The sequence below is a fragment of the Gymnoscopelus braueri genome, assembly GCF_963280865.1.
Source record: "Gymnoscopelus braueri genome assembly, chromosome: 13".
NCBI lineage: Eukaryota > Metazoa > Chordata > Actinopteri > Myctophiformes > Myctophidae > Gymnoscopelus > Gymnoscopelus braueri.
Genome location: NC_137615.1, coordinates 35,293,379 through 35,312,123, shown reverse-complemented (window position 1 = coordinate 35,312,123; position 18,745 = coordinate 35,293,379). Strand labels below are relative to the sequence as shown.

The window sequence follows — 18,745 nt, the reverse complement described above, 5'->3', positions numbered from 1 at the left end:
ACACTTTCTGTGAAAGCCTTTCTTTTACCTCACTTTTAGTTTCAGTTAAGAAGTATAGTTTCCCTGCTCAAGTAAACTCATTTGTCTGCATTTGCAAATCCTCTCCGGTGCAGGTTGCTCCTGTGTAAGTGTATCCATGATATACAGTATTGTATCATGTTATGTGGTACTGTATTGTACTATAGTGCATTTTGGTCGAGGTGAAATGAATGTCCTAAGCAGGTGACAACCCACAGACCTAGATAGGCCATTATTCTAGTGGAAAAACAAAGAAATTATTTAAAAAATGGCTTGCGTATTCTGTATATTCTTCGTACTTTCAAAACACCCAGTAAATGGCAACCCATGTAGTGCACTTTAACGCATTAAAACCGGGAATGCATCGGTGTCATTTTAGATTGGAGTTAAAAAACATTATTTTATACTTTGGCTGTTCAAAAAGATCTACACGCTATGAGCGTGTAGATCTGCTATTTTTGAAAAATCGAGAAAAGCAAATCTTTGAACGGGTCGGGATCGGCAGCCAAATGCATATCATTTTGGGCTCCTTGACATGAAAATATTGTAGCATAGGCCTTTAGTAATATATTTTTCAGAAAGAAATAAGACATTTGTGGAATCGGCCTCAGGTCTTGCTGGGTTAAGGGTGATGAGTCTTTGCTTGTGGGGGTGGCACACACACAGTGGGGGCCCAGCATTTTAAGAATGACTAAAGGTGTGCATGTTAAACTGACCTTCATTTTTCAAATAAAGAGGTCTTTAGTTTGGTGTGCGGGCTCTACCTCTTAAATATTAAAGTACTTTTAGCCCAGCACCCATGAGTATCCTTTGAAATACCCAATATTACTTTTTTGCAACCTGTAAACCAATCAATATTTGACACCGTAATTACAAATACTGTTCATTTAAGTGATGAAACCACCTGCAATGAGTGTTTGAGTGAGTTATTTATTTAGTAAAACAAAAGTAAAGAATAAACAAGATATTTTGAGCTAGCCAATAATATAATGGCAATGAGTACATTTTGGCCCTTGCCATAGCTGAGCACAAACTCAAATTTTATTTATACATCCATAACCACCAGTATCCATGAACTGGTGTAAATGGCACTTTGAAGTGATGATGAACCTTTGCCATGATTTAAGTCATTACCGTTATGTTGCTTCTGCTTTCTGTGGTCAATGAACTAGAAGTAGTGATTCAACTATTGTATGGTGAAAAAGGTTTAAAATTATATATACACTCACACAACTGCAGAATCTGCTTTGTTTGTGCTAAAAGCGTGATGTTGAGACCCGTTTCGCCCTTCAATGAGAATGAATTGAATTTCTACTTTTATTGTTCAAGGAGCACAGACACATCAACACAGTGATTGTTGTACTTAGATCATGGACCAATGGTCATAATGTAACATCACTTTAACTGAATAGTCTGTATGTCCATCTCTACCATGCAAGGCAGTGTCGCAAAACCTGAGGTGTTATTCCCTTCAAAAAGGGAGATTGCCATGAGCAAGAATTATTCAAGAGACACATGAGCCACACTCTGAGACCACTTATCTCCTTTGTTCTTAGTTGTTTTTTTGCTGAACTTCATCAAACACCCTTTTGCACAAAACCTTTTGCACTGCCTACTTTTCAGGAAATCTTAAGTGCAATTTAAAGACAATCTTAACTTAAAGATGCTTCATGCAAATGGTTAGTGGAAAAATAAATAGAATGCAGCTGGCTGTTTTTTTTACATGTGATGTTAAACCAAATTGTTAAACAAGTACGTATATAGAGATAATTTAATAGCAAGTTTGGAAAGTAAATGCCTACTAATTAAATCAATCACCTGTGGGGGGGGGGAATACCTTGGTTAACTTGCATTTACTTATACAGTAGCTAAAAGATCCCAGAATACTTTTTTACCTATCTCACTGTGACACAAATATTGCCTAAACGGAACATCTCTTTTGAATTGCAAAGCCTGATGAAACATTCCCTTTAAATTCTATCAGCCCATTATATTCAAGATCCAGTGCTGCACATGACATTTACTACTGAGTTAGTTATCTTTTCAGACCTATGTCAAGTGAACTAAAAAAGACAGGCAAAGTATGGAAGGGGGTAAAAGAAAAAGAAAAATCTAAAGCAAATGGCATCACCTGCATGTCCACAAAATGGCAAATCAAATTCTCAATTAGCCATGATGAGTGAAGCCACTCTTGGTTTGATCCAAAACATCAAAAATTCAATTTGTCATACTTGTCTATCACTTATTTCCCCATATGTTCAATTACATGGCCATGCCTTGCTTCTGTAGTACATGACATAGGCCTATCTATCATCTATCCTCCATGTTATGTTTTTTAATTTTTTTTTAATGATGTAATACAGTGGTTCTTAAAGTGGGGTCCAGGGACCCTCAGGGTTCCTCGAGTCGAGGGCGTTCCAAATACTCCCTTACAGTTCTGTAACTCTGAGTGTACAAATCCGTTATGGGTTCCATGAAATAAAATAAAAAGGTTTGAGAACCACTGATGTAATAGGCTTGAGCTTTGGGTTGGGTTCTTTTACTCGTGCTCCTGAAGGATGTGAACGATCAACTACTGTATCATGATTCACTTCCCGAATGTGGCGAGTCTGTGTATCTTGCCGTTTATGAACGTCACCCACTGTTCACCCGTGCATTCACGTGACAGAAGTTTTGCCATGTGCAAATCTCTCTCTGGAGCCACACAACGTAGTGTCTAGCAAAGCTTGGAAGGTCCTTCGGCTGTCAAGTCTCTCTCCAACCTCAAAGCACATAGACATTATTTTCCCTTAGGAGTCTGTTCCCGCACACGCAACCCCTTCTCAGAACAGTGTCTTGTGGGGTCATTGATATATATGGTCAAAGTACTGAGGCTGAGGATTCTCTTTGACATATTTCTGAATGTACCAGCATGTCAAGTGGGCTTTCAGGTCCTCTTCCACCACAAAATCCATGGCTGCCTACAAACAGAAAACAATAAAATACAAAATAAATATAAACATAAATAAATTCAATACCTTTTTTTTTTTTTGCGTTGCAATATAAACAGCTTTTGCTATGAAACCTAATTATTTTCCATGGCATGGTAACGGTTCAACTCTACTTGCTTTTTGGCACCACGTACTTGGTTTTAAACTGCAGATAGTACCCCTTCAAGGTCATCTTAGTGATGTCCAACCAGCTGGGTAGGAGAGCGCTAAAAAACAATGGCGACTTGTCTGGAAACTATCTCTATTTCTCCTATGCAATCCAGTTTCTGATAAGATTTTAGGAAAGAAATTGGTCATGCAGTTGCTCAATATTGATTTGGTTGTATTGATTTTACGCCAATTTAAAGGTTTGTTTTCAATATTTGGGAACGTCCACACTGCAGTTACAAAGGAATCCATCCTGACGCAATGACGCTAGTGATGATTCTCTATGACCAATCAGTAATCTGCAATTTTGTCACATCACCTTTTGGTAAACAAGATGTGGTCTAATGACAGCATGACTTCCATGTGAATCTCAGACTTCATGTGGCCAGTCTATGATGCCCCATACAATCACCATAAAATTGAAGTAATATATTTACTATTTATCTATCACAACGATTACTATCACAATATAGGCAATGATTACTATCACAATATAGTGCTTTGTGTTTTAACCAAAAAATATCACTTACCCTAACTTTAATCTATAGAAAACCGTGAAAAGTAAACATTCAGGTGTTTAATTCAAATGACACCCTTTAACTTGTTGTGGTGGAATAAATGGATGAGAATAATTTCAACATTGTTCATTGGCATTCTGCTAATGCTCGCCAGTTCTCCAATTGTCTTGTACTGGGTCAGTACCTGATTAATCCAGGATTAATCCTTATTAAACAAAAGGTAATACACTTTAGCAGACCAACAATAGTAGACATGTTTTAATCAGCAAGCACAATTAACAGCATGGTACCAAAGGTGCACTTGGATAAACTTACAAACATGTCTTCAAACAGCCTCAAAGCTTAACAACATAGGCAATTCCAGGTGCCGTATTTTCTGCTGCTTTTGAATTAAAAATTTATTTTAACCATTATTTTCCCCAGGTAATACAGTGATCACCATGGTACGTGTCCACTCGATCGTTCCCCACATTAAGGTCCAACCCATTTAATATATCCTGTATCTCATGCTTGAAGTCTTGTATACAATGTTAAGCGTCTGATGTCTGTGTGAATAAAAATATTGCACCCAGTTGAAAACTCTGTGTAATTTGACTGCAGAATTTCCCATTCTGACTGCAGGAACTAGATCACACTTTTACAAGTAGCCATGAGTGTTTTATGAGTCTGGCTTCAGCGGGCCGCGCTCTTCTCCGTGACTCCATAATTTCCGTACAGTGACTTATAAGTTTCATCTTGTCAAATTCAACTTCCACAGAAAGCGTTTATAGGTCCTACCTTAGCCAGATGCTTGGCAATACCTCTCCCTCTGTAAGCATCTGGAACTTCAGTGTGCTGCAAGTCCACAGTCTTCTTGCCCACATACTCGTACAGAAGTACTGCACGGTCATGTGATCCTATGGACAGAAACAAACAGTATGGTGTTGTGTTAACACTCATATTTCGTTTATACTGTGATTTGATCCCATCTGGTTCGATGAGACATGTTTCACTTACACAGGCCTTGTTTTTATATATTGGCAGAATCTGCTTTGTTTGAATTTGTTTGTTTGTGTGTTAAAAGAGTGATTTTGAGACCTGTTTTGTCTGGGTCTCTGGGATTCACAATTAGCTTATAATCTTGAAACTTGGCAATTAATCTTATTTGGTCAGCTGTTGCTCCGTGCTCGCATCTCTATCAGAGGCCATTACCGTTTGACCACATATGCTTTCAAGGAACAACAAAACAAAAACATTTTTTATATAGTATGACAATAAATGGAGAAAGACAAAAAACATGTCCCTCACTCACAGAGCACAGGTGCAAATGATGAAGACGATTGACAACTTGGACTTATATCATGGCCATGTAGCTGCAGCATACAACCCAATGTTGTACCAAAGTTCAACATAATTTTATAAATCTTCTCAGCATCAGGCGATCCTTGTTAGCCCCCAGACAGGGGGTTGACCTGACCCCTTATACCTTAACTTGTTGTGTATTTTTGAGTGGTGCTAGCCACTCCAAGGAGTGACTTTGTCCTGGTGTGTGTCTGTCTGTGTGTCTGTCTGTGTGTCTGTCTGTGTGTCTGTCTGTGTGTATGAGCACGGCCTCTCCAAGGAGTGACTTTGTCCTGGTGTGTGTCTGTCTGTGTGTCTGTGTGTCTGTCTGTGTGTCTGTCTGTGTGTATGAGCACGGCCTCTCTGTATGTTTGAGCACAGCCTCAACAGCTGCGGCTGATTGCAACACAAAGATGCAACCAGTTACACTAATTATACACACACACACACACACACACACACACTCACACACAACACACACTTTTGAGTAAAAATACTTAATGAGTAAAAATACTTAAAGAGTAAAAATACTTTAAATGAGTAAAAATACTTAAAAGATGTTAAAATGAGTAAAAACACGTAAAAATCAATAAAAACATTTTAAAGTACTTAAAATTAGTAAAAATACTTTGAAGTCATCAAAGTCTGTAAAAAGTAACTAACGAAATGAACTCATGAAAGGCACCACTCTCTTCACACTGGTGTGATTTTTTTTACTATTTTGAAAAACATTTTAAAATAGTTCAAATAGCCGATCTACATCGACACATTGTGAGCTTGTAGAACGGTCGACTGATTACTTGTGTATCGGTCGATACCGAGTACCGATCCGATACCAGTGTGTAATTTAAATAAATCTAGGACAGTGGTTCTCAAAGTGAGGTCCAGGGACCAGCTGGGTTCCTTGAGGGGGTTCCAAGTGGACCCTTAACTCATTCAGTGCCTGACTTATTTCTGGCAGTTTTGCCAGAGCCTAAATTCATTGTAAAAAAAAAGTGCTTAGGAGCCGAGATACAGCCTTTTTCAGTAAAAATTTAAAAAGAAGTGATGGAGCAGAACATTTTCAAATCATGATATCTTGGGTTCTGAACATTTTTTTTCCAAAAAAACGTCTTAGACGTCCAGTGGCACAGGGCTTATGATACAACGGACGTCTTAGACGTCGAGTGGCACTGAATGAGTTAAAGGTCTGTGACTCTCAGAGTTATGGGGGTCCTTGAAATTAAAAGGTTTGAGAACCACTGATAAATCAAATTAAATACAATTTTTTTTTAAAGTGCAGCTACAAGTAAGTAAAATAATAATGTAAATAGTACAGTAAGAGTATAAAACGGTTATAAACAATCAACTGAAGCAATCAAAATATAGCCTGAAAGAGCGAGCCCTATCGATGGTCTTGAAGGGCGGATCCAAACCCAGGCGGTTGGATTCCAGCGCCGCTTCCTATTGCTTCACCAATCTATGTCCCCGCCTCCCCTCCCCCCCGGCCTGTGCACGGAACACGCTGACGTCACCAAATTTAGAGCGACGCCGTTCTGCACTCTGATTGGTTAGGATATAACAAGGTTTAGAAACCACCGTTCCTGCATGGTTCCCCCAGACTTTTTTTCTTTTGTAACAAAAAAAAGGCATGGGTTTCCGAGGCTAATCAAAATATGACTGTAAATGAAATATCATCATGTGATAAATAACGTGGTATCGGAATGGCATAGACTGGCATACTCGCCGATACCAGCATTTTAGGCAGTGTAGGCAGCTTTTCCGATACTGGTATCGGTATCGGAACAACTCTACGGAGAACAGGAGCAACTGATGATTATGATGATTGACAGCTGTGTCCCCATAGCATGTCCAATCATGATATGTCAATGCAATGTGCCTGCTGTTCAGGGTTGTGATATGATGTTCCCATGCAATATACATGGTAATGATTGGATTATTTTGCAATGGTGGCAGAGTCTGTACCAGACATGCTTTGTTAAGAAGACACTGACCGGGGGGGTGGGCAGAGGAGAGGAGTACTTAACGCAGCCACTGTGCTCCTCAGTGCCGCAATCAGTGTTGCCATGTTCGCTTATTATAAGCGACTTTGGGCTTGTTCATCTGTAAAGTCGTAAAATTGGTAGTTGCGGGTTGCTTATTTGGGCTTGCTTCCTAATGTCGTTTAAACCAGCGGTTCTCAAACATTTCCATGTCAAGGACCCGCAAATTAATATGTAATTGTCCGCGTATCCCCATCTGAAAACATTTTGAGCCAGAGACTCCCGTACCAGATTTGTGTTGTTAAAATGTTTCAAAAGTATTTCACATTTTCCCCCAAAATTTCTTTTGAAAATAGCAGATCTTACAAGCTCACAGCACGTTGCGACGCGTTGTGAGCTTGTAGATCGGCTATTTTCAAATAGCCGATGTATATAGGTTTACAGTGCTCATGGGTTAGTCGCTTCTTTTGGGCTCGTTTTCATAGACCTGGTTGCTTATTTCTCTCCCAACAATGACCACTGTTAGCCAGGAGAGCATGAGGAGCGGGGTGGGAACACCGTGCTAAAAAAACAGTGGATCTCAGTCTGCTGTATTCTAGCCTCAAGCTTTCCTCCATCTCCCTTCGTTTTTGGTCTACTTGCGGAGTTGATACAATGAATTGTCTGTATTGTGCCCAACTGCCCATATAGCTGTCCACACCTCACTGAGGTCCCAACTCATTCTCTGCCTGTGGTCTGGCTCAGCGAAACACAAAGCCAGCAGACATTGAAAAGAAGAGTGTAACCTAACCAACAGATCGTAACCACTTAATGTTGCATCAGCAATTCCTGGTTCATGCTAAGTACAGCATGGGTCAGTGTCTTCAACAAACTTTCCCCCATGGCACTGGCAAATGGTACTTATTATGAAGCCGAAAGAATTGTGATGTCTTATCTCTCCGTTCGTTCTAATCAGCCTTGTGTCTACCAGGCTTTACTCAATGGCTACTCTCTGAGATGATCTCACCGTCTAGCTGAGCCAGCAAACCAAAGGTCTAGGCAAAGTAGGCATGAAGTAACGGGACACAATGGAGCATCCCACCCAAACAGTTTGTAAAGGGCGTAGAATTATAATTAAGAGGCCATTGGTCCCAGTGAACCACTGGCATGGCAAGTAATCTGAAACGTATGGTTGTCCAGCACAGTGGTTCTCAACCTTTACAGGGCGCGATCACCCAAAATAATCGTATTTAAACTGGGGACCCCCCAGTTTACCCGCTCCTATATATGTCTATGAAATTTATTCAAGGACCCCAACGGAAACAAGTCCGCAAGGACTTTTTTGGTCAGACCTTTTAGACAAAAGTATTATAAATGTAACTGTGTTGTTTTACATTCTTTTGCCTAATACAATCAATCAATCAAAACCCCGATAAGCACTTGGAATTGTAGGCGTTACATTTAGTTTAACTCGGTTCCACAGATAAATAGTGAAAATAGCCGATCTACAAGCTCACAACGTCTCGCAACGAGCTTGTAGATCTGCTATTTTCACAATTGTTGCCTCTTTCTTATGTCATTTGACAATTTGGCCAATGTTTGACCAGTTTTTATAGTATAGTTTGTTGATCACTTTTGATGCAGTAATGGTCTTTTTATTTGTTATTTAAAAAAAAGTCTAAAAGTCGTTAAATTGTCAATTCACTGTCATCTGGGGACCCCCCCAAAATCATGTGAACCACTGGTCTAGCGCTTTGAACTGTCTTGCCAACAAATGTTGAATAAATAAAATAACAGTTGCATTACCTGGTGCATAAGGGTGATATTTGAAATGCAGAGAAATTAAAAGTTATTATGACTTGGGTGTTGGGTAACGAATGATGACAATGACAGGCCAGGTCTCGTACATGGAGTCAATTTAACTCTGACAGTGTAATCTCATTACTAAATTAAGAATAACTGATGTTGTTCAGGATTATATTTAATGCCTGAGATAAAAGGAAGTTAGAGGGTGTGGGTTTTTAGGAATAAAGGAAATGGACATCAAAGCAGAGTACTTTAATGTCAGTGGTGGAAGAAACTGTACTCAGATATTTTACTGAAGTAAAAGTAGCAATACCACAATATAAAAAATACTGTTACAAGTAAAAGGCCTGTGTTCAAAATGTTACTTGAGTAAAAGTACAAAAGTATTGGCATTTGGCATCAAAATATGCTTAAAGTACCAAAAGTAAAAGTACTAAAAATGTTTGAAAATAGCAGATCTACAAGCACACAATGCAAGGCTATTTTCAAATAGCCACGTATACAATAGGGATAAAGTGGTTAATGTAGGATGTAGGTTTTAAATATAATAATGTAACTGCAAAGTAACTGGTAACTAATTTTCTATATATATAGTATATATAGTGGAGTAAAAGTACATTATTTGCCTCTGAGATGTGGTGGAGTAGAAGTAAAAGTACTGACAATTGGAAATACTCCAGTAAAGTAAAAAATACCTCAAAATGTTACTTAAGTACAGTACTTGAGTACATATACTCTTACTCGTACATTTACTTCATCATGATTTGTGTGCATGGGTATCTCATCTTAAACAAGCTCAGTGCTTAATGAGTCTCCCAGTTTAGTAGACCTTGTATTGTGAATTTGTACTTCCATGTACTGATGCTCTCATGTCTTACTAAATAAAGTACATCAATCAATCAATACTTAGGTACTTTACACCACTGCCTAACGTTATTTGAGGGGTGACGCATTATGACAGTGATATAGTTACTAATCTGACCAAATACATGGCCTCCTGATGCCTACATTGACTCAATGACACGTTGGTGTTTGAAATAAAGTTCTCAACAAGGGGATAGACGACAAAGTTAGCACCTAGCCAGGCTAGCGTAGGAACGTTTAAGTGAATACCAAGGACACGTCCGCAACGTCACAGATAAACGTAAAGTAATGGAACACGGAAGTGCTTCAAAGTCGAGAAAAAGTCGCACGACCCTTGTTTCCTTCGACACAAAATGGTCATACCAACTGAAACAAGGGTAGTAGTTTAAACGAGTCGTTTTTGTCAATCGACACTTCGTCGAATGTTCAAGTGTCTGGACAGTCTGCCTGCGACTACATGCCGCACTAGCCAAGGATCACACGTCATGGATTAACTTCAACCTGGTGTTTGCACTTTTTTCATTTACGGCCCGTACATCTACATAAACGTTCAGATTTCAAATATTAAGTGCTTACCCCATGGCCACGAATGTTCAAATTATGTACGGGCCCTCAAAAGTACCCGTATCTACCGTATTGTTGAATAAAAAGCATTTTAATCTGATCAATGGTCATTTTCTCAGAGTTGTAACGTAACAGAGTGCAATACACCTCCCAACCGATGGGGTCGCGTAGCTGAAAGCATATGGCAAAAATACGGAGAAAATGAACACCGATCGGATTGAAATGCTTTTTATTGATCAATACGGAAGATACGGGTACTTCTGAGGTCCCGAACAGAATTGTAACATCCGTGGCCATGGGGTAAGCACTTTATATTTGAAATCTGAACGTTTATGTAGATGGACGGGCCAAAAAAGGAGAAAGTGCAAACACCAGGTTGAAGTTCATCCATGACAGTCATGTTTCAGGGCTAATGCCGCACATCCCCTTTAACGTCACAGACCACTCCTTAGTATTTTCTTCTTTGTTTGTATCCCAACACAGTAGCTAGCACTGTATATACACAAGGCTAGCCTGCAGACATTACATTATTAACATCATCATGTCATTGTTGAACGTACCGTTCAGTCTTATAACAAACTGCCGCCGTTTCTTGTCGTGTTCCACGTGGATGGGAGAGTTGTTGACTTCAAGGACGTTTACTGCTGGTACAGCCTGGGCCATAATAGCTGCGTTACAGAGTTGTCGTGTTGTTGCTGCTGCTGCTTCACTCCTAAAGCGTTTGTTAATGTTGTGTTGCTGTAAGCAGGGTTGCCAGATTATGTGAGAGAAATAAGCAACCAGGTCTATGAAAACAAGCCCAAAAGAAGCAATTGCTAGGCCATTTTTAAACCTGCACTTTAAACCTATACTATACATTGAACGTAACTTTGATTCATAGCCTTGAAGGAGTTCTATGAAGGAGGCTATGATTCAGAGCTACATTGATATCAGATCTACAAGCTCACAACACGCTGTGTTGAGAGATATTGTGTGTATTTGTGTCTGGTATTTAAAAAAAAATCTTGAATTTAAAATGTTGAATATTTGGAAGATTTTTGAAACATTCTAACGACACAAATCGGCTCACTGGCAAAACATTTTCAGATGGGGGTTAGGGACAATACATATTAATTTGGGGGTTCAAGACATGAAAATATTTGAGAGCCACTGGTTAAAATAATTTAAAATGTGTGAAACAAGCCCAAATAAGCACTAGAAACACGCCCCAAAAAAACTGCAACCCGCTGCAACTACCAATATTTACAAGCAACACAGAAAAATAAGCCCAACGTCGCTTATAATAAGCGGACATGGCAATTGGCAACACCGAGGCTGGCTCGTAAAGCCACATTTCTATACTTCGTCGTATGACGGTCTCGTGCGCGGAAGATAGTCGACCTACAAGCCCACGACGCTTCTCCCCCGCAAGCTTGCAGATCGGCTACTTTCGGAGCAGCGCGACAGACAGACACAGGCAGCCTCGTCGGATGGTCGGATTTGAAACCAGGCTTGGCTTCTATTCACTGCTCAGTGCTCTAATCCGGTCTAGAAGAGCCCACCCCGCCTACTATATCCGGTAAATTCCCCTCACACTTGTAGAACCGTTTCCGTATCTGCTCTAGACCGGATCTGCAATCCGCAAAGTGAATTTAGCCCAGTCTAGATTCACCAGCGAAGCGAAACGCTCCATGCCCATGCCTTCAAGCAAATAAACTGTGAGGTGACGTCACGTGGCCATAAGCATAGAAATGTCCATACGGGCCCAGACTGTATCATTGTAACTGACTGAATTATAGACAAGTATGGACATTTCTATTGGCTTATGCAGGGCCGGATTAGCACTATGTGGTGCCCCAGGGCGACCTCAAGTTGAGGTGCCCCCCGCGCGCGAAATCGTGCGAAAAATTGGCGGATTTTGTTAGTTTCTTTTCGGTTTTTGGTTACTTTATTTCGGTTTTAGGGTTAGGGTTATGTTAAGGTTATGTTATTTAATTCTTATTAAAAAAAAAAAAAAAGTTTTTTTTTTTTTTTTTTTGGGTGTCCCCATTGGCTGGTGCCCCAGGGCACTCGCCCCCAACGGCCTATGGGTAATCCGGCCCTGGGCTTATGGCCATTACTGCTGTGATTGGTGAAGGAGACCAAATGTTTATTATTCTCTCCATCTCTGTAGCAAACAGAAAATATGTTTAAAAAAATATATATATATAAACTAGAAAAAGTGCTCCTCGGAGCACAGGTCTCCGCCAGGTCAGGTAGGCTATTGTGGCCTCCTGGTGCCGCTATAATAGGCCGCCAACGTGAAAAGGGTGCCATTTCTTCTTAAGCTTTGCACGACAATCGGACACTGACTGCATTCATGATTTGAGGCATTTTGTTAAAAACATGTGTTTCGCTAAATTAGACCTGTTGGTGGCGCTATAACAGGCCAATGTTAAAAGGGTGGCATTTGTTCCTCAACATAGTGTGAATGTGCGTGCAAAGTTTGAGCGCAATTGGACGGTGCCTTCATGATTTGTGGAATTTTGTTCAAAACAAGCCAATAATGCAAACTTTAGATGTCAATCTTAGCCAATCAGAATGGAATATGAAAAATCAAACACATCCGTCGTGATCACATGACTATAGAGATTGTGTGTACCGATTTGCGTGAAATTTGGATACAAAGGAGTAGTATAAAATAATGTGTTTTACATAAGTCGGCCTCCTATAAAAGGGCACTATAAAAGGCAGATGTAAAAAATGCAGGGCAAAGGTTTTTCCTTGACCTCTAGGGAGTGTGCATACAAAGTTTTACACAGATCGGTACTATTATAGGTAAAAACACGAATTGGGCTGTTATAGCGCCACCATGAGGCTGATTTGAAAAATTTCAAATGGTAGTTCTTCCTCGGCCTAATGGGAATGTGCGTGGAAAATTTCATGGAAATTGCATGCTGTGTACATGATTTGAGGCATTTTGTTCAAAACGGAGCACTCCTGCAAACTTTGGAAGACATTTTTAGACAAACAGGATGGAATATGAGAAATCTGAAAGGCTCTTTTGTTTAATGACTATAGAGATACTGTGTACTGATTTGCGTGATTTTTGGACAAAATCTGTAGGAGTACTGTCAAAAAATATGTTTTGCACAAATCGGCCTCCTGGTGGCGCTATAAAAGGCCCATGAGAAAAATTTGGGGCAAAGGTTCTGAATTGGCATCCAGGGAGTGTGTGTGCACAGTTTCGCTGCGATCAAGACAACGGTGCCGGAGATTAGCTGGTCACAGACGGACGGACGGACACACACACGGACGGACACACGGACGGACGGACGGGGTGGAAAACATACTCTCTCGCCATGCCTTTCGGCCTGGCGGAGACAAATATGGCCTAAGTGGTTAAAATGGAGAGCAGTTTGTGTGAAATCGTGTTTTTCCAAAATGTTAACATTTGAAGACAGTGGGAGGAATGTGTCAAGTTCAAAATAGGGTCCCCGAATGTGATAATCTTGTTGAGCTGTTGACCTGATACTGCAAAACACTAATAGGCTGTGTTAACTCTGTATGGGATTATTAGGTGTGTGTGTGTGTGTGTGTGTGTGTGTGTGTGTGTGTGTGTGTGTGTGTGTGTGTGTGTGTGTGTGTGTGTGTGTGTGTGTGTGTGTGTGTGTGTGTGTGTGTGTGTGTGTGTGTGTGTGTGTGTGTGTGTGTCTTCTTCAACAACATGTTGTTACACAGGTCTCGTGTGTAAGCATACTGTAGTATATGGATGGTTGGATTTTTGGTCTGCCTTGTTTTGCCAGAGTTCTTACAGGTTTTTACAGATGTCTTGTGATAAAACGTAATATGGGTAACATTATCTAGGTTTCTACTGATCATGTTTTCTTGCACATAGCTGTGGTTTCAGTCAGTGGATTACAGAGGAAGACATCTGAACAGCTTTTTGAGACCAACATCTAAAAACAGAACTGGAGGTAATGGAGTCCTGATGGAGCTATATGCTTCAGAAAACAAGAGGTGATGGTCTGTGCACTGTGTCATACTGAATGCACCACTGTCTGCTTTTAAAAGTGTATACAATTGATTGGATCAGATGGATGAAACCAGCACATGCTTTAAAGTATCTATCAAAAAGGTACTTGTAAAAAATTATCCCATAGTATATCAATTTAGTATATCAATTCAGAAGCTATGAATGAACTGTGAATGTCATGATTGTTGCTAGTAGTGCAGTGCTTGTGTCCCATGCAATTACAGTTCTAGACTTGCATTGTGAATCGAGTGTCTGCTAAATTCCTACATGTAAAATTGCATTTGTATGCGTTTGTATCTTTCTTGTAATTGTTATGACACTGGACGTATAAATGACAACTTTACTGAATGTGCATGCATTGCAGACACGGCACAACCATTTTCTTTCCACCCCTGCTCTCAATATATAACCCTAACCCTGAAACCCTAAAACTGTCTACAGTCATTCTTGTAGTATGTTCTGGTACACAGTGCTATCCTATGCTGTGTTGTGCTATCCTTTCAAATTGAGAGGTTTTAGATGTGCAGGCCTATGTACTATCAAAGTGTTCCACTCAAGTTATCTAGCACTTAAAATAAGCATCCAATAGCCAAAGGTAATAGCATTGGTGGAAAAAGTACTCAAATGTTTTACTTAAGTAAAAGTATCAATACAACATTGTAAAAAATACTCTGTTACAAGTAAAAGTCTGGTATTTAAAATGTACGTAGTAAAAGTACAAAAGTATTCGCATTAAAATAAGTACTGAAAGTAAAAGTACTCATTTTGCAGAATGTCCAATTCCAAATGTATAAAAATATTTTCAAATAGCCTAAGTATATAAAGTGTTGAAGTGGTTAATGTATGTTTTGTAGTAATATTCAAAATCTGTAAAGTAACTAGTAACCAACGTGTTTAAATAATTGTAGTGTTTCCTCCTCTGCTACACCACCAGTAGGAATAATGGTTGTGTTTGTCGGGACTCACACCCTGTGTAAGGAAAATACTCTGCCTACATGCTGATTATTTAATTTGTTCTTTTCTCCAAAACAGGTATCAGGAGGAAAAGTTTGCCGTGGTAAATTCCAGGATTAACAAAACGACACAGAATAAGGGCAACAAGGCTACCATACTGTACACCATATAGATGTACAGGCTACGTCCAACAATCGTGAGTTTATGGTTATGCGTCTTTATATTTTTTCCGCATCGTTCTATAAGACAAGGTTGTGAGAATATGCATTCCGCTTAACATTTTAACCACGTGAGTCCCTACTTCATTGTATGGTTGTATGATGAATTGTGAAAATAACCAGTATAGACATATATTTTTAATTGTTTTAGATTCTGTTTATTTTTTACCATTTATTCACAAGGTGAATACATTTATTCACAAGTTCTCAAGGTGAACTTCAAAGTTGATAAGCCACGCTCAGGGAAAGAAAACAGAAACATCCTGAGGATTAGGGAACATCTCCTCAGGATTAAATTCTCAGAATGTCACAAGGATCCTAAAACGAATGTTCTTATGGCAGTTAGTGAGGTTGTGCAGTGAAATTGGCTTGAGGTCACTGGGGGGCTTTGACCCTAAGCCTAGGCAGCCCTGACCTTGTACTCTACTTATTTTTGAGCTTATGTGCATTACATCAGGGGGGCAGCGGTGGCCTAAAGGTCAGAGGAGCGTGTTTGTGACTGAAAGGTTTGGTCCCCCGGATATGTATATGTATATGTATACAGTATGTATATGTATATGTATATGTATATGTATATGTATATGTATATGTATATGTATATGTATATGTATATGTATATGTATATGTATATGTATACTGTATGTATATGTATATGTATATGTATATGTATATGTATATGTATATGTATATGTATACAGTATGTATATGTATATGTATATGTATATGTATATGTATATGTATATGTATATGTATATGTATATGTATATGTATATGTATATGTATATGTATATGTATACTGTATGTATATGTATATGTATATGTGTATGTGTGCGTGTGCGTGTGCGTGTGCGTGCGTGTGCGTGTGCGTATGTATATGTGTATATGTGTATCTGTATACAGTACATGTATGACAAATATTGAGTTGAACTGTACAATGTTGAGAACAAAGAAGCTGGGTGGTGTGGTATTGGATTTGACTGTCTGCTTTCAGAAATGCAGTGTTCATACATCATTTACACAATTTCTTTGTTGGGAAAAGTGTGAGCATTTGGTGTAATTTATTTTGCATTCACAGGCTTTTGGTCAACTATAGATGCAGCTCACATCTTGCACAAGCAGCTAAGTCAGGACTTTGCAGCCTGGTAGAGCTAATTGATTTCTCTGTCCTGTGGTTCAACCTGAGATTTATCCTGTCATTGATTGTCTCTGTGTGGTTGATGAGGTTGCAGTACTCACGATTATTTACTCTCCACCCTGTGTGTGTGTGTGCGTGTGCGTGTGCGTGTGCGGTGTGTGTGTGTGTGTGTGTGTGTGTGTGTGTGTGTGTGTGTGTGTGTGTGTGTGTGTGGCATGTGACCACATAGCATTAGTCAGATGGCACTTAAGCAAATTAAGAGATCTTGTATGGATTAAAAGGTACTCTTTAGGAGTGAGAGGATTGCACGTGTGAAAGAGTATGCAATTGCATAGGTGGATGAGATATTTGAGACATAACATAATATGCAAGTATTTTTGTCACATCTATTCTCTTGCTAATTGTTATAGACTGATTTGCGTGTGTAAGTGCTTGCCTCTGTGCATTATTATTACTTTCTCTCTCTCTCTCTCTCTCTCTCTCTCTCTCTCTCTCTCTCTCTCTCTCTCTCTCTCTCTCTCTCTCTCTCTCTCCTGATCCAGAAGGAACTGTGTCCATCTGTGGCAGATGTAAATAGTGGATGTAAACAAGCTGGTGGTAGCAGCAGCAGTTCTAAAAGCTTGTCTCAGCACAAGGCGACTGTCAGAAGTGGTGATTTGGATGCCACTGACAGCACGGCTGGTAGGAACTGGACCAGGGGCAACATCAGCCGGCAGCACCGTTGTGTTGTCCATGAAGGAAGCAGACCAGCGTGTCTCACAGCTAGACTGAACAGTCTCCTCTCCACTCCATACCTCCTTGCTCTCTGCCGCTCCTCCGTTCACAAGATGCTGCTCTCTTGATCAGCGCTCCAGCACAGAAGGTAAGAGCAGTAATTGAAAGTGTCCATGTGGTTTGTGTCTTGGACTTGGAAACGTGGTTCTATGAGCAGTTCATGTCATAGTGTATAATTTGCTTACGTGCATGTTTGTTCATTTTGTTTTGACTGTTTGTTTGCCAGGAATGACAGTAGTGGCAGGGTCTCTGTTGTCTGTGCTTCAAAAGGCTTAGGAAAACAGTAACAGCACACTCAACCAAACACTGATTAGCAGCACCCAATTGTCTTTTTCTTTCCAAAATTCCTTCATCTGCACTAAACCAGAGAATGAATGAATGTGAGTGTGACCAGGTTCTGGATGAATATGGCTTCTGTCTGTCTGTCTGTCTGTCTGTCTGTCTGTCTGTCTGTCTGTCTGTCTGTCTGTCTGTCTGTCTGTCTGTCTGTCTGTCTGTCTGTCTGTCTGTCTGTCCGTCCATCTACGTATCTATATAGAAGTATTGAATGTAAAGAATTAACCACTTGGTGTCCATATTTTGCGCATTTCCTTATAGGCAAAGAGTTTTAAAAATATTGAAAATAGCACATTGTCAAGTTCACACATTTGTTGTTCTGCAATAATAATCAACCTATTGTTGTATTTTCTATTTGTGTGGGATAACCAGGGATACGATCAGAGGCATGTGTGATGTTGATAATGCTACAAAGATGGAAAGTAGTAGTAGTACCGCTTTGGAGCCACCGTCCTCATCTGGAATGAGTTCTGATGCTGCCAATCAGCACTGCAACCGACTGAAGACACAGGTACTTCTATTCTCAAGATGCACTTTTAACTAACCCATTAAGACCTGAGGCCAATTCTACAAAATGATATGTATTTGGCCGCGGACCCCCCATCTGAAAATGTTTTGTGCCAGGGACCCCCAGAATCAATTTAGGGGGTCCTTGGCACGAAAAAGTTTGAGAACTACTGATTTAGAAGGCATTTGTAGAATCGGGCCTCTGGTCTTAATGGGTTAAAGGCAACAGAGGCCGGGTTCAACAGTTACAGGGACTGCAATAGTGTAAGTGGCAATGACTAAATGGGGCAAAACAGCAAAACCCCAAGAAAATCTGTTCAGAAAGAGACTTCAGCAGGAGTTCTGCCATTATTTCTGTGCCAAGAACTGTCTCTGGTCTCAGCATTGCAGCACTCTGTGCCTGATGTCTCCCAGTCCTCCCCTCCTCATTAGTCATTACCATCAAGGCTACGTAAAGAAGGAAAATAGATAAACGTCACTTTCTAGATCCTTTCTTGATGGGAAACTGGAGCCGGACGTTTGATGGAATGCGTCCAAGTCAATGAGAGCCCGGTGGACAAGCGTATGAACAAACACTATCTTAGAATGGTTGTGACCTTTTAAAATAATCAGTTCAGGAAAATAAAAGAAGACATGTTT

At 39.9% G+C, this 18,745-nt stretch overlaps 1 protein-coding gene across 1 annotated transcript; it reads right to left on the bottom strand.

Annotated features, from left to right (window-relative positions):
- Positions 1 to 928: 928 nt before the first annotated feature.
- On the bottom strand, positions 929 to 10,895 carry natd1 (protein NATD1). Its single transcript, XM_080446723.1, has 3 exons — positions 10,749 to 10,895; positions 4,451 to 4,569; positions 929 to 2,978 (listed from the first exon to the last, which is right to left on the bottom strand). The coding sequence occupies exons 1-3, from the start codon at positions 10,849 to 10,851 to the stop codon at positions 2,862 to 2,864; spliced, it is 339 nt and encodes a 112-aa protein (XP_080302849.1). The 5' UTR covers positions 10,852 to 10,895; the 3' UTR covers positions 929 to 2,861.
- Between the last annotated feature and the right edge of the window lie 7,850 nt (positions 10,896 to 18,745).